The sequence below is a fragment of the Drosophila takahashii genome, chromosome 3L (assembly GCF_030179915.1).
Source record: "Drosophila takahashii strain IR98-3 E-12201 chromosome 3L, DtakHiC1v2, whole genome shotgun sequence".
NCBI lineage: Eukaryota > Metazoa > Arthropoda > Insecta > Diptera > Drosophilidae > Drosophila > Drosophila takahashii.
In genome coordinates, this window is record NC_091680.1 from 2,364,152 (window position 1) to 2,388,027 (window position 23,876).

The 23,876-nt window shown below is 42.5% G+C and overlaps 4 protein-coding genes and 1 long non-coding RNA gene across 11 annotated transcripts in view; 3 read left to right on the plus strand and 2 right to left on the minus strand.

The window, feature by feature from the left end:
- LOC108055142 (uncharacterized) overlaps positions 1 to 5,732 on the plus strand; it is a 48,201-nt gene extending 42,469 nt beyond the window's left edge. The window contains exons 1-3 of one of the 2 annotated variants that reach the window (XM_070215613.1): positions 1,185 to 1,279; positions 2,281 to 2,787; positions 3,000 to 5,732. In XM_070215613.1, coding sequence (XP_070071714.1) covers positions 1,261 to 1,279; positions 2,281 to 2,787; positions 3,000 to 5,065 — 2,592 coding nt within the window. In that variant the 5' untranslated portion in view covers positions 1,185 to 1,260 and the 3' untranslated portion in view covers positions 5,066 to 5,732. Of the gene's footprint in view, positions 1 to 1,184; positions 1,280 to 2,280; positions 2,788 to 2,999 lie in introns of those variants that run through there. The other variant, XM_017138375.3, reaches the window with a different exon arrangement.
- A 29-nt stretch (positions 5,733 to 5,761) lies between these two features.
- drpr (multiple EGF like domains draper) lies at positions 5,762 to 23,537 on the minus strand. 5 transcript variants are annotated; one of them, XM_070215609.1, is made up of 11 exons: positions 22,955 to 23,537; positions 15,385 to 15,637; positions 15,156 to 15,319; positions 14,962 to 15,087; positions 10,813 to 11,059; positions 9,085 to 10,124; positions 8,247 to 8,453; positions 7,681 to 8,181; positions 7,307 to 7,615; positions 7,101 to 7,244; positions 5,762 to 6,856 (listed from the first exon to the last, which is right to left on the minus strand). In XM_070215609.1, the coding sequence occupies exons 2-11, from the start codon at positions 15,483 to 15,485 to the stop codon at positions 6,600 to 6,602; spliced, it is 3,096 nt and encodes a 1,031-aa protein (XP_070071710.1). In that variant the 5' UTR covers positions 15,486 to 15,637; positions 22,955 to 23,537; the 3' UTR covers positions 5,762 to 6,599. The 5 variants fall into 5 exon arrangements, with proteins under 5 accessions (XP_070071710.1, XP_016993859.2, XP_070071713.1 ...); XM_017138370.3 differs by having other exon boundaries at positions 7,101 to 7,247; XM_070215610.1 differs by lacking the exon at positions 5,762 to 6,856 and adding an exon at positions 6,928 to 7,010 and having other exon boundaries at positions 7,101 to 7,247.
- Positions 8,768 to 9,484, plus strand: LOC138913125 (uncharacterized). 2 transcript variants are annotated; one of them, XR_011418740.1, is made up of 3 exons: positions 8,769 to 8,808; positions 8,891 to 8,942; positions 9,010 to 9,484. It is a non-coding gene; the product is annotated as an uncharacterized lncRNA (long non-coding RNA). The 2 variants fall into 2 exon arrangements; XR_011418739.1 differs by having other exon boundaries at positions 8,768 to 8,808; positions 8,891 to 9,484.
- On the minus strand, positions 11,795 to 14,257 carry LOC108055143 (uncharacterized). Its single transcript, XM_017138376.3, has one exon. The coding sequence runs from the start codon at positions 14,120 to 14,122 to the stop codon at positions 11,840 to 11,842; it is 2,283 nt and encodes a 760-aa protein (XP_016993865.2). The 5' UTR covers positions 14,123 to 14,257; the 3' UTR covers positions 11,795 to 11,839.
- On the plus strand, positions 16,044 to 17,328 carry LOC108055145 (uncharacterized). The gene has a single exon (XM_017138378.3). It carries the CDS (start codon positions 16,224 to 16,226, stop codon positions 17,151 to 17,153), a length of 930 nt encoding a protein of 309 aa, XP_016993867.2. The 5' UTR covers positions 16,044 to 16,223; the 3' UTR covers positions 17,154 to 17,328.
- Positions 23,538 to 23,876: the final 339 nt, after the last annotated feature.

Below are 23,876 nucleotides of genomic sequence, written 5' to 3' on the forward strand. Positions count from 1 at the left end.
AAAATACTTTCTTTCCAATTTGATTATATAATATTTAAATACATTTTTAATATTTTATAAATTTTATACATTTTACAATGTTTACAATCTTTATGAACAGTTATTTTTTTAAGACAAACAATCACTAAAAATTCCCCTTTCACTTTGATTATATTTGTTTTATATACATTCTAAATATTTTTAAATTTTTATAGAGTTTTTAGAAAATTTGTTCTAAATATTTCAGAAAACTTTCTAAACAAGATCAGTTTAAAAGTGAAGGAATACGTATGAGTTTTTTCTAAGTGCACCAGGTGGAGATCACGTCTCACGTAGAGGCCATTAAAGGCCACAGCATCACGATCGAGTTGGAGCTGAGCTTTTTTTGGTTTTTGGGCTTTAGCAGGAGGTGGAGATGGAGCTGGGGGAGCTGGGAGTCGAGAGTCGGAGCTGAGTGAATGACTTTGAGCCGGCCTGTCGTCACACCCCCATGTAATCCTCGCACGATCTCTGCGCTTGAACCTTTTTGATTAGGGCCGGGGCAACGGAACCGCCAACTGACTGACTGGCAGAGAAGTCCACTCCCCCCTGCGGATCCCCCATTCCAAATCCCCCACTCCGAATCGCCTCGCAAAGGTCGTTAAAGTCGCATCGCTGCCGTTGCCGCTGGGCCCGCAGATTTTGGCGGGTCTTGGATCTCTTGGCTCTTGGCTCTCAGGGCTCAGGGCCTTGTCCTTTCTGCGCTTCATCAGAGCTTAGTTATGATCTGGAGTACCCTTTCGAATTGGGAGGGTTTACTCTGTATTGAGGTTGGTTTTTTGGGGGAATATTTTAGTAAAAGTTAGGACTGAAAGTCCTTTAAAAAACTTGAAATAGATATTACAACTCTAAAGGTACTAACTTATATTTTCCAAAAGGATGTTTAAATGACCTCTATAAGTAAGCTCTTTATAAGCTCTATAAAGATAAAAATATTATTATCTCCATAAATATATTTCTTAATACTCACAACCTTGAAATTTTATTGTTACAACCATTAAAACATTTTTAACATGCATTCCAATTTTCATCCGATTTTCCACCCATAAATATAGTCTGCATTCCAGATGGCCATGTTTTAATTTGTCACAATTTGTCGGCATGTAATTGCAATTTCTCTGGTTTGTTCATTTCAGGTTCGCTATAGAGTGTACCAGAGTCTTTCGAGTGCTTTGAAGGCAACTCAACTTTTCTCTTTTCATTGAACGTTGTGCAAATGTGCTAATCCAAAAAGAGAAGGAGATGCTCAATCCAATATTTGGTAGGAGTATTTTTGAAATACCGTCACGTTTCAACATTTTACTACTCACTTGTGGCACGTTGTTGCCATTGAGCATATCAGTTTGGAATTTTATTGGCCACGCTTCTTGCGTAGCTCCGATCCTCACTGGGTTTCCACTTCATCCTCATCCTCACCTTCGCCTTTGCCATTTGGGGCTCAGCTCACTGATCTTGGCCTTGATAGCCGCATATGAAGGCGGCCACAAACCATTCCCCACTCTTCCGATCCGCAATCTTCAGTCCCCGTTCTCCATTCTCCACTCTCCCGACTCCTGACATTTATATTGGCAAATATTTTAAATATTCCCTGCTCCCCGTGTGGGAGTTGTCTTCCTCTTTCGAAGATTCAAGACTTCAGGTGTCGTTATCGCGTCTCAATGGTCTTTATGACCACCGAATGGAGTGGGGGAATCTCGGACAGAAGACAGAAGAAACCACTGCACAGACCACATCATTGTTTTTTGAATCGGCAGACTCTTAACTATAATTGGAATTTTTATTGTCATGTGAAGTCTGAGCGGGATTATTGGACCGGTAGTGAGGGGTTGTCTATGGACCATAGTGATGTCTCTTTGGGGGCGGATCAATCTTGGACAAATGGTTATGAAATCCCCTACGAGGCATAAATGGATTTGGAGTTTTAATTAAGAAAGGGTTGTGAGGGAAATGGAACATTTTAGTTATTACTTATCAAATAAAAACACCTCTTATAGGAACTCTAACTAATATAATACAAATACATTTATTTCTAAAAAATAAATTCATTTTAATAAATTATGATTATTGGTAACATTCTTATAGGAGCTCGAAATTTTAACAGAATACAAATACATTTATTTATTTAAAAATAAATTAATTTGAATCTTTTAGGATTATTGGGAATATTCTTAATTCATATCTAATGATCCAAATTAATAATATTGCGCTTATCCAGACACCATTTTATACCTATATCATTACCTTAATTTCCATATTTTATAGCTGTCACACCTTTACCCACCTATCGCCAGAATGGCGGCGATGTTACTCACAACACCTCTCCCCCACCTGTGGATGGACTGCCTCTGGGTTACGAAGAAGCCGGAACTTTAGAGCTGCAGGCCCAGGAGAACGACTACGTGCTCGAGGAATCCGCATTGAGAGTTCCGCTCTCCCCGCCGCCCAACTACAGTCCTCATCCTTTGACACCACCGCCCAGCTACACAGAGAGATCCAGTCAGGTGCAGAGTGCAGATGCAGTGCATCCAGCTAGGCCAGCTCGAGTAGTAGTGGTTCCACCACCTCCAGGCGGTGGAACTTTGGCAGCCAGCGAAGTAGCAGCACGTCAGCAGGCAAGGAGAAGACGAAGACTTCGGGAGCTTCAGCAACAGCAGCTGCAATTCGCCTCCAGCACAGATAGCTCCAGTAGCTCCGGATCCAGTTGCTCGGAGTTGGGAAGCGGAGGCAGTGCCACCAGGAGGCAGCGCCGACGCAGGAGGGGATTGAGGGGTAAGAAAAAATTGGGATAAGTGTTTTCGATTTTCAAGACAACTTACTTCTCTATTTTGAGATCGCTTCCTTCTTGAAAAACAAAAATGAGGGTTTTTTCGCCTTGATTTTAAGAGCATTTCTTTTCAAATGAGTAATGTTGACTTTTTTCTGTTCTGCAGATTTCTTTATATAAAATTTTCTAGCCTTATTAATGACTCTTCCCTTTCCAGATGCCTATTGTCCGGATCTCCTGCACGCCTGCTCCCTGATTCTCCAGACGCCCGGCAGCAGCGATAGTTCCGTGGGCAACTTCACGGCCACTCCACCGCCACCGCCAACGAGAGCTGCTGGTAACCAGGAATCCCAGCCCGAGGAGAGCTTCGAGTACAGCTCCGACTATGTGGAGATCGACGAGCTGCTACCTTTAGTCGCCGGCGGGCGAGCGAAGAGCACTCCGCAGCTGGCGATGGGTCAGAACCTGAGCCTCCGCAGGCCTCGCATCTCATTGACCTGGGTGCTCCGGGAGCAGCAGCAGACGCAGACGGCTCCACAGTCACAGGCGCCGCCCTCCCCGCAGAAGGAGGTGCCCAAGGAATCGTTGGAGACCCAGTTGGATCGCAAGGATAACGAGGGCTTCTCGGCCAGAACTGAACCTGTGCCCACCCAACTAGATGTCACCAAGAAGCGCTATAGGGTTAAGCAACTGCCCAGCAACGGGGATCCCCTCAATGGCTATGCCACCACGCCCACCGCCCACCAGGCTCCTCCGAATGGCCACCTGGCCAACCAGAAGTTCTTCAGCAACCAGAATCTGCTGGATGTCTCGAGGAGCGGACCCACTAGCGGTGCTCCAGTGGCCGCCGCCTCCACCAAAGAGCTGCTCTTCGTCTGCACGCCACAGCGGGCACCGAGGAGCGATAATCACAGCGAAGCGCTGATCCTGGCCAGAAAGAGGAATGAGATACGGAAGAAGTTGGCCTCGCGCCTGCAACAGGCGAGATCCAGTGGCTCGCAGACGGGAGAAGCCAGGGGATCGGTCACGGGAGCAGAGTCCCTGAAGTGCACCTCCTATTCGGAGCCCAGTTTGGTGGCGGCCTCCGAGGGAGGAGGAGTATCCGTAGGAGGAGCAGGAGCTGCCCCCCAGCAGCAGCAGCGTCGTCACAGGCATCGCAAGCGAAGGGATCGCAATCGGGTGCAGAGATTCGGCTATGAGATCCACAATGTGGATGAGTTCCTCTCCCGCTGCTCGTTGGCCACCCCAGGCAACATACCCGTTGTCCTGGCCACAGCGAGTACTCTCTACCAAACGCGACCAGGTGGCTATCAGCTGGAGATTCCCCTGCCCCTCGGGATGGTGGTAAATGCGGTATTCAAGAACCAGAACTGGCTGTATGTGCAAACGCCCCACGCGGAGGAGGGCTATGTGGGCTATGCCTGCTGCCTGCCGCTGGGAATCCTCCCGCAGCAGGCGAGAGCGGGTTCGAGGAACACCCCCTGCTGGGAGTCCAATGCGGATGTCTTCCCGCGTCCCTGTGGCAATATGACGGATTCGGAAAAGGAGATTAGGTTAAGAGGAGGCACTCGATCCGATGGCGCCCGCACTCCACGCAGCAGCAGCTCCAAACCCGCTGAGGATCTGAAGATCAGCAGCACCACCATAAACAACAATAACCACCAGAGCAACAACAATAACCAAACAAAGGGGGGTAGCACCACTAGCTCCTTGTACGGAGAACAGCAGGTGGATAAGCTGTATCTTCGGGCTGCCTCCAAGCCGCGTCTGGTGGAGAAGGCCTATGCCCAGTTGCGCTCCACCCGGCAGGTGGCTTCCGTGGGTTCCGCCTCCGCCAAAAGTGGAGGCGCCTCCCAGGATGAGTACGTGACCCTGCAGCAAAAGTCAGCAATGGGCAAGCATCTCCACCAGTCACAGCCAGCAGCTGCGCGGCGTCTGTCCAATGTATCCTATATAACCAATGGCCAGAATGGCCAGCATCTGCATCCAACCAAGATGGTGGTTCCCCTGCCACCCTACGAGCACAAGCCCGCCAAGAACCAGGCGGAAGCGGATGCCACGCTGAAGGCACTGCGCCGCCAGCAGGAGGTGGGCCAGCGGCAAACTCTAGTCGCCATCAACACGGACTACATCACGGAGAGCATTGCGGTGCACAAGGGCGAGATTGTGACGCTGTGCGAGTGCCGCGAGTCCAAGGATCAGAGGCAGTGGTTCTATGTGCGGACAAGGGATGGACGAGAAGGCTTTATCCCAGCCGAGGTGGCCGGACATGGCTATCTGTAGATCCTAAACTAGCCTGGGAGGGATTGCTTTGGGTTGCTTGAGAGGATTTTAGAAGGGGAAAGTCATCTAAGGACATTTTCTAAAACCTTTTTCTTATCACCTTAGTCATAAAAAATTATTTTCAACTTTATCCGATTAAAAAATTCCATTTTATCTATTACTATCCGAATTTATCAAAATATCCTTAAAATTTCGACTCTAATCTACCTTAAATAATCCTAAGTTGACCTTCTTCCTTTTAAGATCTTGTGACCCAAAACGATCCAGCCTATATCATCCACCTAGCCCACCCCAAAAACCAGTCAAGCATTACATTTAAAGTAATCAACATTATAAACACATCTTAAAACACACACTTATAGCCACACATTCCATTCGCGATCCTTAGTACGCTTCTAGTTGTAAACTGTACTCGTAATCGTTTCGGTGTCTGTAATTGAATACTTGTATCTGTGTATGTGTATGTGTGCGCGTGTGGATCCTGCGAAGGATCTTGTATTTATCTAGCATTACCTAGCATTACCGAGTAGTCTATGTAATAGAACACTTGCTTAACGAAAATCAAAGAGGAAAGCGCAGACGGAAACTATTTATAAAATTACTGTACTTGATGCTTCTACTAAATAATATTAACAGATATTGAAATAAATATATGAAAGTCATTGTATTCGGTTTCTTTAAGGGAAAAATGCTTACTTTTAAAATATTTCACTTTATGATTTTATTATTCGCGTTTTTAAAAGATCGAATATGTGTATATGAAGAATAACATAATATTTTTTGCTAAAACGCTTTTAAATGGGTTACACAATTGTAATATTCCAATATTTGACCTACTTCTTAATATCTGATCTAAAATTAATCTGAGTTTTATTTATACAATTTTGGCCAAACGTTTCCTTATTACAGAACATCAGCATTTAATTTTGATAACAATTATTTGATGGTATTTAAAAATAGTTTATCAATGCCTAATGATGAACTCTTTTAATGTATTGTTTATGCACTCTAAAAATAAGTTGCTTATTAAAAATATAAATACCATATGCTTAGGCTATTGATATCAATCTGTATATGCATAGGTTCGATTTAAAATTATTGCAACCTTCGATTCGACAAGTTCGTCTCAGAGACGACACTCCGCAATTTCAACAGGAAGAGGTGTTAAAGGTACTTAATTTAATATGATTTCAGATGGTGTGTGTATCAAATGAGCATCGTAAATTGTTAGTCCAAAATTTAGAGCGAGTGAAGTAGACATTTACAAAAGTTAGGACAAAAGGGTCCCTAAATAATAATAATTTACAATTGCTTGAGCGGACATTTCTAAAACTGAGCGACAAAATAGACAGTTACAATTACAAAATACAAATCGAATGCAAGACAAAAGCTACACAGAAATACAAAACATCACGACGTAGGAAATTAATTAAACTAAAGTTGGTATGTATACCAGTTGGGGAAATTCTTAGCCTAGACAGACAGACGACTTAGAAATTAAAACAGCGGGTGAAGTGACTGAAGTTCCGGCTGCCTACTTGCGGAATTCCGGACTGGAACTGGGCGACGCCGTCGAAACATTGTCCAGATTGGTGTTTGTATTGTCGAAGCTCTCGTGCTGCGGCTCCGGCTCCGTGGGCGGCAGCGGTTTGTTCAGCAACACGGTCATGTTCTTCACGTTGCTGGGCTTCTCCTCGTCCTGGTTAATGTTGAGCATGGCATCGTTCATGCGGTGGTAGTGCGGCTTCTGCGAGGTGCTGGGTCGCGAGTAGTCCAGATGGTCATATTCACCTGGGGTAAACAATTCCAAGAATTAAATTACTGGATTTTAAAATCACCTATCTAAACACTGGACATGAGTGAAAGCGAACAGAGCACTACACAGAATGTTTCTTCAACACCACTGGCTTACCCTCGGGAAACAAAATCTTGCTATAAATTTTCACTGTTTCATACCGCGAATGTGTGCAAATGTGGAGTACATAGTTAGTTGCGAAATTTCTAAGCCTTAATTTTAGCGAGTCTAAAGACATACCGGGATCCTTGTAGCCCTCCTTGTGTTTGATCTCATCGTAGACATGCTCCTCCTTCAGCGAATCATTGTAGACAATTGGGTTGGTAGAGTCCGCATTCAAGTTCTTTGTTAACAGGTCGTGGTTGTAGTTGATCGAATAGCTACCTACTGGGGATGGAAAATCATAGTAAGAAACTAATCTTAAAGGTTCTATCTTAAAATCGTACCCCTTCCACTAGCGTTTGAATCATCGCCGCCGTAATCCGTGCTCATGGTGCTCCTCTGGTCAAAGTTATTCATCTTGGCGCGCATATTATTCGGCAGCAGTCGCGTCTCCGCCTGCATTCCATACACAGGATTATCAAAGTTATGGTTAGGCGGCCAGCTTGTGGGATTCGTATCGTGGGTATAGTGCACATGGGCAATCTCCGTCTTCAGATTGGACACCCTTCTACGATAATAAAAGAACACAGCGAAGATTATGCAGGCAAACAGGGTCATCAGGACTAGAGTGAGAGCCACACTTGCTCGACTTGCTGTTGGGTTAAAAGGGTAATTAATAAGTGAGATTAACGATATAAAATCCAAGCTAACAACTCACAATTTTCGCTCTGATCTGCAACCCTCTGGGAGGCTATAAGCTCATCGCAATTCTCCCCCGTGTAGCCACTCCTGCACACGCAACCATTAGCCGCATGGCACTGGAAGTTAGGCGACGGACATTCGCAGGTGTTCATGCAGTGCTCCCCGTAGAATCCCTCTGGACAAACCTCATCGCAGCGGGCGCCCGACCAGCCCTTCTCGCAGATGCACATGCCATCGGCCTTGCGGCAAACTTTGTGGTGAACGCAGCGGCATCTTTGCGTACATCCCTGTCCGTATGTGTCCGTTGGGCAGGATTCGTTGCAGTTGGCACCCGTCCAGCCGGACAGGCAGACGCACTGACCGCTCACGTGGTTGCACTCGCCACCGTGCTCGCAGTTGCACTTCAGTTTGCAGCCGGGTCCAAAGAGTCCAGGTGGGCAGGGGTGCTCGCAGGTGAGTCCAATGTACCCGGTGCGACAGAGAATCTCCCCAGTGATGTGATCGCAGCTCTTGTTGCCTGTAAATTAAATTCAAATTAGTAATTTTTTCTCTTTGATTGGGGAATCTTCATCTATTTCTTACCATGCTGAATCTCTGCGCAGCGCTCCTTGCACTCCATGCCATAGAATCCAGCCGGACATGGCTCTGCACAATCCTCACCCGTCCATCCCGGCGAGCAGATGCAGTTACCCGAGTCCGGATCGCAGGAGGAGTTGTTCAGGCATCTGCAAACTTTATCACAATTTTCACCATAGTAACCGCTCCGACAGTTGGTCTCGCAATGAACGCCTTGGGTTGATCGTTGGGCACCAGACAAGTACAAACAAAAACCAGAAACACACAGGTGCAGAACCAGAAAGGCAAATTAAATTAAAGAAACGAAACGTGGCCATGCAAAAGAGATGCAATTAAAATGAAAGTAATGAGATGAGTGCAGAGCATTAATGTTTGGTTGAGTTGGTATTAGAGTTGGGGAAACCTGAAGGGTATTTGATATAAAAAGTCTCTTACACTTTCTTACACTTTTTCCTAGCAGATTTTTTTTCTAATGGATTCTTTGATTTTTAAATCAAAACGTGTTAAAAGAATTTTCTAAATTACTGATAATAATAGAATCTATAGAAATAATAAATATTTTATAATGGTAAGCAAATCATGCAAGCTTAAAGATTTTAAAGTTAGGATAAAAAACAAAATCGAATTTTCTAATTTTTTCCTGAAACTAGTGACTTGTATACGATTACAATCTAAAGGACCTTTGGTAATACCATAAAAAAAGTAAATTTCCCAGTTATTTTTCAGTTTTCTCTGAGAACTAGAAGATTAATCTCAAATGATTCATCAGCATGACAATCCCAATGATCTATGATTTTGATGGGGTGAATTCAATGAGGCATATATAGAGAAATCCCGCTAGTACCTCCCCAATCCTGTTTGCAGACACATCGTCCGTTGGTGGCGTCGCAGGCCAGGCTGTTGTTGAAGTCGCACTGGCACTTCTGGGCGCATTCGTGTCCGAATTTCCCAGGATCGCACTTCCGGTCGCACTTCTCGCCCGTCCAGCCGGCGGCACAGGTGCAGGTTCCGTTCTGCGGATTGCAGGCGGCGTTGTTCTGGCAATCGCACACCTTGGCGCAATCTTTGCCATAGTGGTTGAGGTCACAGGGACGATCGCACTTCATGTTGATCCAACCGTCGGTGCACAAACACTGACCCGACTCCTGGACGCACTTGCCTCCATTTTGGCACTCGCAGCGCTGGGCGCAATCCTGGCCAAAGTAACCCGGAGCACAGCCCTCCTCGCAGGTTTCCCCTGTCCAGCCAGGAGCACACAGGCAGGTTCCATTAATCGGCGAGCATTTCGCTCCATTCTTGCAATTACAGGTCATCTCGCAGTTGGGACCGTAGCGCAGGAAGGTGCAGGGTCTGGTGCACTGGGCACTGCTCCATCCGATGCTGCAGTGGCACTTTCCCGTGTCCGGATGACACAGATCCGTGTGCTCCATGTCGCACTCGCAGGTGCGATTGCAGTCCATTCCGTACTTGTCCGCCTCGCAGATCCTCTCCTCGCATTTCAGACCCGTCCATCCCGGATTACAGATGCAGGTTCCATTGGCCCGATCGCAGGTGGCGTCGTTCGCGCAGTCGCAGGTCCTGCTGCAGTTGAATCCATAGGTATTCAGCGGACACTCGTCGAAGCAGCGTTCTCCCAGGTAACCAGGTGGGCACTCGCACTTCCCCGTGATGTGGTGACAGGGGGCTCCCTTGTAGCACTCGCAGGTCTCCTGGCATCCGGCTCCATAGCTGCCCACCGGACACTTGTTCGCACACACATTGCCCGTCCAGCCGGGATTGCACATGCAGGCACCGCTCTCCGGCTGGCACTTTCCGTCGTTCTGGCAGGGACAATCCTGCTGGCACTGGGCGCCATGCTTCCCGTCCGGACAGCGCATGTCGCATCTAGTTGGAGCGGAGCATTAGTACGGGGTATCAGGGGATCTCGGGGGCAAAATTAAACGTAGAATGTGATGGTTTTTAGAGAGAAATTAATAATATTAAATAAAAAACATGCTGATTTAATCATGATTTAATTTTAGAATATTTAAATTGAAAATATTTAAGAATGAAATTTTTAAATTTAAGTAAGAAATTTTTGAATTTAAGAAAGAAATTATTGATTGTAATGAAACAAAATTTGATTATATAAATCAGAGTTTAAAATCACATAACGAAATTGGCATAATATCATATTGATATTGTGCTGGTCAATTTAATATTTTTTCAAGATCAAGTAATTCATCTCAATTTGATATGAATAAGAATTATTTGTTAAAAAATACTAAATTTGTTATTTTATATGATATGATAAAATATCATGTTGATATGGTTCAATCATTAATTTGACATTAATAATATTGTCTATTCATTGATAAGAAATAAGGTAGAATTGACCCTATTTCATATCAATTTGTTTACTGTTTAACTGAATTATAAAACATTTTCTTATTTAAAAACAAATAAAAAACTTTAAAAATTTAATTAAAAATTAAATAATATTTTGTTTAAGTAACCATCACATTCTACGTTTAATTTAGCCTGATCCTCGGCCGAAAAGGTCACTTCTCCTCCTCCCATTCCTTCCACTTACAGGGGACCCGTGAAACCGGGCGCACACTGGCACTCGCCGGACACATGATGGCACTTTCCGCCGTTCTCGCAGCGGCACTTCTCCGAGCAGTTGGCCCCGAAGAAGCCATCCGGACAGATGTCCGCACAGCGTAGTCCCGCATACCCCTTGGCGCACTCGCAGTCGCCGGAGAAGGGCTCGCAGACGGCGTTGTTCAGGCAGTCGCACTGCATCGAGCAGTTCCGGCCGTACAAGCCGGGTGGGCAATCTACCGGAGAGTGGACACAAACTTGGTTAGCAGCGGTTCACAGGGGTTCACAGGGTTCGACAGTTAGTTGCTGCTTTCTTGCATTTGCTTTGCTTTTTTGCTTGTTTTGCCTGTAAGCCACGGATCTTTTTGCTTTGGTGATTAGGAATTAGTGGCCAAAAGCCTGCTTGCACCTGGATAATTGACTGGAGTGGGTGGGTGAGAGAGTGGGGTGTTGTGGGTAGTGTATGGGTGTGGTCAGGGTTAGATTATAAGGTCAAGATGGCAACTCAAAAGGGACAAACCAACTCAAGCTACAAAGCAACATTTAGAGGGGGAAAGCAAAGTACAACTAAGGAGATACTAAGTGCAGATCATCGGTAGTCCAAAGATATAATGCCGTTGCAAGAGCTATTACTTAAAATTTTTTACAGATACCTAAAATTAAAACATGCTACTAAATATTATTTCGATCTTTTCTTCAGTTCATTTAGGATTCTAAGCGATTTTGTATACATATACTCGTATCCTAAATACTTTTTAATTTGCCTGGGGTTTCAATATAATAATCTAAAGGCTAAGAGTTATAAAAACATTTAATTTTGATAGTAATATGAAAATCTACAAATAGTTTACATAGCCGATTGCCTTTGTTCTTATATTTGATTTATAAAGATGTTTAATATTTATATTTCTATCCTAAATATACTTTCCAATTTTCCTAAGGGACCTATACATATAATTATTTAAAAGATGTATAGTTATCAAAACATTTAATTTTGATGGGCATAGTAATATAGTTTACATAGCCGATTGCCTTTGCTTCATAAAGTATGCATGCCTATTAGATGTTCCCGGCAGAAATACATGAGCTCGAAACTGTTCCATATCAAATTTGTTGGGTTCGTATATGAAGGGTTCCTTGTTTAGCTCAGAGGATGTGCTCGCCTTCCTGGCCATCTCTTCCGGTGGAGGTGTCTTCGTTGGCTTGGTGGTGATTCCTAGCACCTGCCAAATATCATACTCCGACTCCTCCGCCACCAGCGTCTGCGTCCGGAGGCTCGGTTCACTGGGCGTTGGTGGTGGATAGTGCTGGAGGCACTCCTTCCTCCTGGCCATGTCGTTCTCGATCCTCTGCACCATCGGATGCTTCAGTGTTTTGGCATGTTCCAAAACATCCAACAAGCTGGGAAAGCGATCCGTATCGGCGATGAAGCTTTTTTCGTTGAGTGAGGCATTTCTCCTCACTATAATGTCGACATCCAGCTCCTCATCCTCGTCCAAATCGCAGTCACGGCAATCGAAATGGGTGATGTTCATGTTGGCATTCAGGGCACATATCAATTTATTGCCCAGTTTGAAGCTCATGGGGATGGAAACCATTTTCATCCGACGAAGAGGTTCATGTTTGCGTAAAAGATCGCTAATTTCATCCACAAAAATCCTAGGATTCACCTCGATGCCGGAGAGATTCAGCTCCTCCACGTGCTCGGTGCCCTTGATGCGACTGCAAAGGATTGCCAGAGCCTCTCCGCTGATCTTGTTGTGCGCCAATCCCAGATACTCCAACCTAGTGACGCTCGGTCGCTGCAGTGCCGCTCCAATGGCTGCCATGGCCCGGGAATCCAATCGATTGTACTCCAGTTCCAGGCTCTTCAGCATGCAGGGTCGCTCGAGGAGAATTCCCAGCTCCGGACCGCAGTCATCCTTCATCTGATTGTAGCCAAAGTCCACCACCTCCAGTGAAGGCAGCTCACGAAGCGCTCGACAGAGAGTATACAACTTGAAGCTATTTAAACGGCTGTTGCGCAGCCGGAAGATCTGTAGTTGCTGGAGAGCAGCCAATCCCCTGGCCAATCGAACCATATCCTTTATGGAGAACAGCACATGTCGCTTGTGGTATTCCCTGCCCAACGCGGGACCCAAAAACTCCAGTTGCAGCGACACCAGGTTAACAAAGTGCCTTACAAAGCTGAGATCTATGTGGTTGCACTCCTCTTCTGGGTAGTTAATTTGCTGGAGATGCTTTAGATAACGCTGCTTGTTGCGCTTGTCCATCACCTTGTCCTCGCCATCATCCGGTTCGGGATCCACTCGGATGTCAAAGGCGCCTGTGATGCGTTGCTTCCGCTTTCTCTTCCTCCGCGGCTCTGGTTCCTTGGACTTCCTAGCCTCCGAACGACGACGCCTTCGCTCCTCCTGCTCCGCATCCTTGGTAGCCTTTAGATCCCTCAACTTCTGACGAGCGGCGTTCCTCTCCTGGCGACGCTTTCTTCGTTCTCCACCCGAAGCCTGCTCTTCGTCGTCTGAAAAGTCAACCACAAATTTCGTATTAAAACCAATGACCTTTGATTTAACAGAGGGAGATGATTCCCCCTCCTCTTCTTCGCCCTCTTCGGGATTTTCTTCCGGGGTCATGGGCTCATCGCTGGAGATCTCAATGCCGCCGGACTCTTCGGAGGTGATATCCGGCTCCGTGTCGTCTTCCTCGCGTCCCGCTTTCCGAAAGGCGTACTCGGTAAGAGACTGCAGATGCCGAATGTCCATGGAGCGCACTTTATCTTGAATTAACTGCGCCAGCTGGGACATCTCCTCCTCTGGCCAAAGGGCAGCTGGACACGCTTCAACTAGCTCTACATACTTCAAACTCAATCCCTTGCCGCGCCAATCGTAATCGTGTAAACCCTTCATCACCAGGCAGGTATCCGAAGATTTGGCCAAGACCACACGCCTCCAGTAGCTCACATCCTCCACGTAGTAGCACTCCCGCAAAGGGAGATCCACATCCAGTGAGTCGTAGTGGATGCGCATCTTCAGCGGATCCTGGCGCACGGCAGCAGGCACATGGGCATTGCCACGCTTGGCCAACTGCCGGACGCACAGATCCGATAGGGTGGGTATGGTATCGGGACCATTAAGAGCCTCGGCGAAGGTCACTCGGTTTCGCTCGGAGAGCAGCTGCCGATGGGCAGTTAGGGGCGTCTTGTAAAGTTCGTAGACTGCCAGGAGAGCCGGGTCATTCGGCACGCTCAATCTGTTGGTGTTTCCCGGCGGAAGGTAGTCGAAGTTCTCATCCTCATCCATCCCGTGTTCCTCGTTGTGAATAGTGGTGTGTGCTTGGTTGTGTGGTACTTTTTATGGTGTTTTATATTTTTTCCTGTTTTTGTCTTACAGTTTTTTTTTGACTTTTACTGTGTTGTCATATTGGGATGTTATTTTCTTTAGATCTTTAATATTTCCTTAGTTTTGGAACCCATTGGGTAATCTAAATATTCTTCTGATTTAAATACTTTGTATTCCTTTATAATTTCTGCTGATTTGGGCTTAGTTTTTTTAAGTATTACATCAATTTCCTTTTATTTGTATTGTTAAGGCATGTTTGGATATGTTTATCTTTAGATTCTTAATTTTTTTATAGGTTTGGGATCAAACTAATTAAGATAACAAATCAAGCATTTATTAAAAATTCCTAAAATTTCTATTCCTAGAATCACTGGTTTAAACTATTATCAATAAACTTATTAACTTGCTTTCTCCCTATCAGGTCTTTTTATTTAAGTCTTTTTGCGTATCCCAAACAGTCTAATGTCTTTGTATAAACATTCTAAAAGGAACTAAAAATGATAATAAAGAGTGCCATAAAAAATAATCCAACTTCAGACATTTTCTAATCTTTGCAAGGGCATTTGAAACGACAAAGCTTCTCAAACGATTAAGCGAGCTCTTATCAACGGGGCTCGGCTCATCACTGTCAATCCGGGGGAAACCAAATAATTAAAAATTAAAAGACTTAAAACTAAATAAATCCGGACTGCAGGATGAGCCGCACCCTAGGAACACCCAAGGCGGTTCATTGTATAGATTTCGTTAAAAACACACAACATTCAAGGACAAAGTACAAATAAGTTAATAGGTCAACGAACTTATATCACAGGCGGGTCCTCCGTAGCCATGATCGCACTTGCACTTCTCCGGGGAGATGCATCTACCATGTTGGCAGGGTTCCGAGCAATGTGGCACACATTCTCCTGCACTGGCAATGTAGCCATCTGAAAGGAACCAGGGGAAATTAGTTATCCAATGGTAGTTTAAAGTATACTAGATCATCTTAACATACCACAACAATCCCTTACAATGCGATTCTTCATTATCGACTGGGTTTTGTTGACCACTCGGTGTTTAATGCGATAGGTGGAGCATCTCGGCGGGACTGCAACGCACCAGGTGGATCCCCGTTCCTGATAAGATTGCAGTTCTGTGTAGACCACCTCCACGGGATAACTAAAGATACAGTAAAGTTCGTTATTAATCTTAGTAAATTGGATTAATTTCCAGACTAATCTTACGTTTCCCTTCTTTTACAAATATTGGGTCCATCCAGATCTTTAAGATCCGCCTGGGCCAGAGCCAGCTGGACCAAACAGGCGATGAGGATTAAACGCAACATGATGGCAGTGGATTTAAGGGTTCCAGGACCTCCAGTGGGTAGTTCAATTGCTGATGCTGCTGCTTTACTGGCGCATCACATTGAACTGATAATCACAGTCAGTTTGCACTAAGGGATGACTCAAGCTGCGATTAAACCAACTGCCGAGCCGACTGAAAGAACAAAGGGAGAATGAAATGCATTAGTCAGGTTGTTGTTCACAGTATCAGTTTATTTTACAAAGTATAATATATATAGTTTCTAAAATAAGGGAGTAATTATAGATAGGGCATTACTAAACTATACTATACTGTATTAATCACCTATTTTATTAGTAGACATATAAAATATCATAATAATGTTAATAATATGAATATATTTTGGGTCGAATTTTGTCAATTCAATCATTAGTATGTATCTTTGAATTATTTCCGAATTTCGGTTTTTTTCTTTAGATTTCTATCTTAAACCATTTTTGCTACAGCTTAAACTTGCCGTTTTAAATATGCCCTTTTTTATATAGTAGTATAGGAATTGCCCAACCGATCCAAGTGGGATCTGATTCCAGTTGACCAGTTGAGATGTCAGCCTCCAACTAAGTTCCCATTCTGAATGTAGATAATTTCCAACACAGCTAGAAATTGAAAGCTGCTCTCGTTATAACCTGACTGGAAAACGATATCCCCGATATCCTTGGTCAGAACAACTAAATTCTTATCGAAAACCCAAGAGAGCGAGGTCGAGAATCAGGAGATCAGGATGCACAAGCAGCGTTTGCCATTCAACAATGGACCGGGAGGATTCGGGGCCAGTGCCTTCAACTTTAATGCCCCGCAGTTCGGCGATGGCGGTGGCTTTGGACCCGGTTCCGTTCCCGTTCCCGAGGGTCTCAATGGAATGCCCTTTCTGGCCAAGTCACCTAGCAAGCCGCTAATGCGCTCTATTAGTCGTCATCGTTCGTTGGTCGAAGGAGCAGGGTTGGATTCAATGCCTCCGCCGCTTCCGGAGATAGCTCAGCGGATCCTGAAAGGCAGCGCAATGGGACGTGGAGGTGGGACACCTCGTTTAGGAGTTCCCAGTCCCAGGAGCACCTACTATGGTTCCTACGAGGGTGAGCTCGCCGCCATGTCCATGCTGGAGGAGACCTCGCCACCGGATTATCTGAATCAAACGCCGAGTTTGGGAAAAGCCATTACAGATACCGATTCGGAGAGCGATCTGGTCAGCAGCCAGAAGGATCCTGCCGCCTCCTTGGGTGCCGAATCCCGCTGGCGTCGTGCCTTCGGCTGCCTGATGGACACTCTGCCGGAGCAGCGGCGTCAGCGCTTGGAGCAGACCCTCCACCGCTGTGGACAGACGGCGATTGCCAAGCATCTGCTGGTGCTGCTCCAGCTTCTGACCCTCGTCGTGGGTGTGGGTTTCCGCCAGGTGAAGAGGATCGGTTGCTTCTGCGGTGGCGTTCGCTTCCGCGTGGGACGCGCTAAATTCCAGTTGCGCAGCTCTCTGCGTCAAATGTTGTGGCGTCTGGCCAATGCCAAGGCCAATGACACCTTGCTCTTTCTCATCGTCGTCCTGGTGACTCCCTGGCTTTTCCTCCTCAGTTTGATGGGCTTTGCCATCTCATTCGTCTTCTCCATGAAAACGGGCTTGGCCGAGGGCGTTCGTCATCTGCGCCGGCGTGTATTTTAGGAGCAAGTGCAGCAACCAGGAGGATGGAGCTCCTCCCAAATCAGACACTTTACATAGAAACACTAGAGCAGCGCATTCCACAAAATAATACAAGACATACTAACCAAAAACCACCTGAACATCAACTATATTTTGTGTTGCAGCAACGAAATAGAGCACAAGAAAAGTAAAAATGATTTTTTTTTAAGGATTTTCATAGGTTTGTGTTTTTAAAACAGAAGGAATATTATTTTAAGATTTAGAAAAAAAAACGATAATATAATAGCAGCTCAATTAACTAATCCTATTTCCAAAATATTTAATTTGTATTTATTAAATAATTTCCTATAATTAAAATGTGTAAAATAAATTATCTGTATAATATTGCATCATTTGTTTTTGTTATTTTAATAACCATAGATAAATACTTTGTATATTATTATTGCATCTGCTTAAATTTGTTTTTATTTCCGAAAAGTTTGTTTAAGCTTTACAGGTGTTCGGTATCTGGCTTTCTGTTTATAATCGATAAGTGATCAATAATTCGAAAATAAATTAATTTGTTTACTAATAAATCTCTAGCTGCCCACTTGCTCATCACTTTTTTTTTTTGCAATTTATTCTGCATGATAAATATGGGTATAATGTTTATACTATAAACCAATCCAAAACGAAAACATTTCCGCTGCTCATGGAGCAAAAAAAAAACCAGAGATTGTGGGCCTTTGTTGGTCATGCTCGCTGCAATTTCACTTTCAATTGCATCCCGCCAGCAAAGAGCCTCATTTTCACAGCACATTACAGTATATTTTATGATTCACTGAGTGGCTACTGACAGCCACATTTAATTTGCACAGCGTATAAAAGAGTTTTCCCAAGGGAACCTCCTAAAGTTTCGATTCATTTCCCCAGGGACTTCATAATCAATTCAGGGGTTACAATAGGGATTGGTAATACGATATAAAGAACTTGACTCGAAATATATGTCAAGTCTACGTGTGAACTGGGCCAAGTAATTTCCGAAGCCGGTTTACAATTACCAATGACCCATCAAGAAACGAAATTGCATAAAAGTGGTTCGGTATCAGTAAAATTACCCAGGCCATAACATTTTCAATTGATACTATACCAGAGAAGTATATTTTTTTCAGGAAATGAAGATCCACTTTTAATATTAAACATTAGGGGCACGGTTATATATTTTACCCATTACGATCGCAGACAAAAGAGAGCTGTTTCTTTCCACCAGTCCACCCGTTTATTAAAAACTGACATGAAGCATGGGCCACCCTTATAATGTCTGTTCAGTTGGAAAATACCTACAATTAAAGCGGGGAATGTCGTGATCTACAATCTGTATTTATACGGCAAAGATAATTGCCGGTTATTTCTCTATCCAGCGTGAAATCTGATTCACTAAATCGCATGGCAGGTGGTACTCCCCCAAACTCATCACTTTTCCGATTTTAATTCAGAACAGAAAGTGGGCATTGTCAAGGTTGCCATTAGTCCGAAAATAGCGTGATGAGCTGCAAAAAGTAATCAAGTGGCGCTGAAAAGGAAAAACATTTGGGGAAAACCGAAAAAAAATTATTTTCCCCAAAGGTTTTTCCTTTTTCTAAAAGAAAAATTTAGAATTTTAACTCGGTTCTTTAGAGAAAGTAAAATTTAAGGATTTGTCACTAAAACGATAATAATTATCTTTACCGATATCACTTTAAAAACTACACTACAAAAAAGAAACATAGCAGACAGAGATAACACCTGGCAACCCCTCGACTTTGCTCAAAAGATTACGGAAGATAAGACCTGTGCGATAAGAATAGCTCAGACCCTTCTCCTCTATTCCAGCAGCGATTCGGTTCAATGATATTTGTATGTATATTTTAAGTGACTAAGTCTCCCTACGAATAAACAAATCCATTGAACGGATGATGCGTAATCAGGTCATGGACAAAAACTAATAGAATAATACGAAATCATTGTGTAAATAAATAAAACACACTTTGGGTAGCAAAAAAGTGCGAAATAAAACAAAACAGATTTTATTTTATTTGCTGAGTTTTATTCAGAAAATTAAATTCTGTGTTCTGAACTAAGGAATAAAGAATATTATTACATGATTAGATAATATATTTATGTGGATTATTCTGTTATTATTATCTTAACCTTATAATCCGGAAAATAATCACAAGATGGTTGGTATAATATATATAATATAGATTTCAATATAGAGATAACATGAACTATTTGACACAACAAAAATAAACTAGGAACCCCCATTAGAGAATTATATTAACCCATCACCATTACTTTTCATTTTGCCACTTAAGGAGCAAATAAAATGTTATTCTCCCTTCCGCATAAATCATATTAAAATGCGAAAAGCTCTCTTATTATGTGTGTTTTCTGCGAGAAAACGAGTTTACATTTGCAATTTACTTATTTGTTTACATTGCTGATTGCTGTTTTAATGAGCTAAATGAAAATGTCGTGGATGAGTCACACTGTAAGGTAAACAATGCTAGACTATAGTCTATAAACTATGTGGATCTGTGAGTTGTATAATAGGCGAGATTTTTTCAATGGAAAACGTGTCCGGCACAGTTAATTTATCGAGTATCGATTCCATTCACCATTCACAGATTCCGCGTATGAACAGCATCTGGTTTTGACTGAGTCACTTTGAGTTCATTCATAAATGTTGGGCTAAGGTTCGTTTATTAAGGGTTCGATATAACTAACTAAAATCAGAGGTTTGTATTTCCGCCCTTTCCCAATAAAAGGGTAATTGTGGCGCACCTAATGTTTACTTGCACTCCGATAACAAAATCTTATCTTAAAAAAGAGTTGCACAAACATTGATATCGATTGCAGTTCTTAATCGGACACTAAGGGCTATCAAAATATAGCTAAACTGCCAACTGAAGACCATAAATTGTTAGCACCTGTATTAGAAACTTGGCAAATAGGTTCAATTCCATTTCCGCTGACCGTCTGTCTACGTGTCTCAGTGCCTTTTAAGTGCTTCAAATATATGGGTATACTTATTTATGACTAATCACATGAGTTTTGATGAAGGAAAATGAAGAAAATTACATTCAAGTGGATCGTGCAAAAGCAAAAGCTGTGGAATACATTTTTAGACAAAGGAAAAGCTCTGCTGAACCGAAATCAAAGAGAATCATCTCTTTTTCTGATAGTTTCTAAAGATGGGGAGATTTCAATTGGAATGCCATTTTATTAAGTACTTTTGACTATTTTTATAAGAACTTAGGATTGTAATTCGGACCTAAAAATAAACATTCTTCCCGCTTTTAACTTAATATTTTGTATAGGAGTTCAAGAATCCAGAATTTGTATCCAAAATGGCTAAGTACATTTGGAAAACATCTGGTTTTGGCGTATATTTTCCTATAATCTTATATGTACGAAATGGGACGGGGAAGGCGAAGCAGATATTTCTCCAATTCCCCCATACTGCGCACTTGATAAATACTAAACAAAGATTGTCGCTTCCCGCTCCATAAAAACAGAATTATATTTTATATCAGAGGAGCCTTCACTTAAGCTGTACTTTGGATGGCGAAATCAAAGTCGAATTTACTCAAAACATCTCCAATAACCGCAACGCATATGTTTTACATCCAGTTGGCAATTTAACGCCTTGCCGTGCTGATAAAACACATTTGAAATAAACAATTGTAGAAATAATAAACGTTTTGAATGGCAAGAAATCGATTTGGTATGAAAACAAAATGTTCTGGCATTGAAACGTGACTCGTTGTTATTATAGAAATGGTGCTGTACTCGGTAAAATGAATTCTACGGTTCTTAAGTACTCAAGGCGTTCTAAGACATGGGTACAATGTATTGTTAATACATTCACTGAACAGCTTAATACTTAAAGAATTATAAAAAGTGATTATTTCAAGAGGGCAGTTAACTTCCACTATGACAAATATGACAAATTCTACAAACAAGTATATAAACCAGTAAATTTGTTGCCACGTCAGTCGCAGAGACAGCAATTTCACCTGTTTAGCTGTTTTCGCATTCATTTCACAGGTGAGCCCACATTCAGCACCTTCATTTGTATTGGCCAATTAGCAGGTGAAGCTCTGATTTCTAGCCCGAATTCGGATAAAGCTATAAGCTTCGTAGAAAAATGCAAGCAACAACTGAAAATCAAAAGAACATTTGTATATTATTCTAGTGGAAAGGCACCCACACCTTGCAATGCAGACAGACAACCAAGAATTTTGCATAATCATCATCAAGAACTGGAAAACTGCACTTGCAACAATACGGAGAAAGCAAAAAAAATGTTGGATAATGCAAGCTAAGAGAAAATTAAAAACGAACCAGAGAACTGTTGTAATCACAATGGAAAAACTGATGGGTTTTTCCTTAACAACTGTCATAGGACCAGAAATCAGACAAGGTTTTCATCCTACAGCCACTCCCTGGCACTCCACCCATCACTATCAATAAGGCTGAGTAATTATGGCGACAGCAAAGTCTGGCTTTATAAAGGAATCTGAACAGGCATTTACACATGCAGGGTATGGGATGGTTGGGTATGATATGGTATGATATGGGGGTGAGAAGAGCACACCTCTCTTTGTGCCGTTTCAGCATTTTATTTTGCAACGGCTCGTGGGGATTTTTTGCTGTGCATTGCACTTTCAAGCTCAAGTCCTAAACAGGCGTCATCGTTCATCAAATCACGTATGATAATAATGATCAAGTTCCATTGTCAGTGTCAGAGTTATTAAGCTCGAAATCGCTTGGATAAGGAAAATGTGTGAAAAATATTAATGTCTTTTATGGAAATAAACACGTAACAATTTGTCAAATGATTTTAGTGAATATTTACTGAAAAAAAATTATAAATTTATAAAGCAATCCCTAAACGACTCTTAAGTTTTTAAGTAGTTCTCCTGGGATTCCCCTTTTTTGAACTTAAAGAAATTCTCGTAATCGAAAGCTAAGGACTGGTACAACAATCAGTTTTCATAATGAAATGCGCATATTATAAACAGCACCACTCTTAAAATTTTACATGAAAATGGGATATCTGCTCTAATATTATTATTAATATTTATTAGAATATTGTAAATTTATCAAAGAGGAGGAACAATGAAAAAGGAATTTCCATAAGTCGAACAGCTTATAGATTTGGTTTTTAATTAATTTGATATAATTGTAATATTGCTAGTATTCGAAGTTAGGTAGTTAGTTTTATAGATGTAGGACTGTATTTTGTTGTACATTTCATCCAGGGAACATCTGTATCTGTGTGCATTAGTTGGGTTTTCCTTGGTGTGTGTATATTATGCTGGCTGTGTTTTCATTTGATCTGCCTGTGTGTTGTTGTTACCCTGACAGCTGGAAGCTTCCGCAGCAATCTGGAAACTGGAAAAGAACCCATAAGATGCGGGTTTTCCAGGGCGAGGGGAGTGAAGAACGATGCGGTCGATGAAAGAGAATTTCGCTAATTTGCTGCGATTGCTCTCCACGACAGATACAAAGATACGAAACCAAAAGCCAAAGAAAGGCCATTAAATTGTGCGAAAGAGAAACCAGAACAGGTTTAAAAAACTTACGGTTCTTGGTGTGCGCTCAATAAAAGCGCTAATTGACACACACACATGCAAACTGCGGCCATAAACAAACCGTGTGGGAGAGAGGGAGAAAGGAAAAAGTGGGGACAAAGCTAACTGGAACTTTCGTAAAGTCCATTTAAATTTAAACGCAAAACTTTTTTTAACACAATAACAATGACTAAATAATTAAAAAAAACTGCCACGAAAACTCACCTTGGTAGAAAAAGAAGTACGCTGTAAACTGGTTTATGTTCTCACTCAAAACAAACGAAGAATGCACTCGAAATTCCACTCAATTTACACGTTTGCGAAATGGGATTTTAGATTTCATGGATCTTTTATTTTTAAATGCTTACAACATCATCTATAGCAATAGATATATCTGCGTATTGTTTGGGACTTTCTCACCAAACGACAAAAAACTCGTTTTCGTTTCGCGACTCTCTTTATTTTTTGGCACACTATTCACAAAGCTGATTTACCAATTTATGTGGCAACCCCTTTGAATTTATAACAATTATTTTTTCGGTGCACTCAACCCGACAGCGACAACAACAACAGCAACAAGAACAACAAAGGGGTCGACGCACAACAACGCAATTCTTTAATGCACTTCAATTATTTTCGTCGCTCAATTGGAGCTCATTTTGCAAGCACCGCGAATTCTATTTACTTTATTTTTATTTGCCCACGCACACAACCGCACGCCGCGGAGCTGGAATTTATTTAATTTATTTAAAATTCAGCGAAACGCGCTGCAACCGTTTTTTGTTCGTGCACTCGTCAGTATGACCGTCACCGGAGTGTTGAGGAAATACTTTTGTAGGACCTAACAGCGTTCGCCATAAAATACCGGTGAAAGGAGTCACGGTTTCTGTGGTAACGGTTTAGTCACTTTTTTTTGGTTCTTGACGTTAAATAATTATTTATAAAATTATAAATAATTAATTTAATTACCCTCTTTCAAAAATTTCAATTGAAATATTTTGTAAAATAAAAACTATATAGTTTTTATTAACGGCTATGAATCTATACCTTAAACCTACTACGCTTTTAAAAACAATTATGAAAATCGTTTTTATAAAAATAAAAAAAACAACGTTTTTACCATATTTTGTCTCCCTCTTCCAGGCCA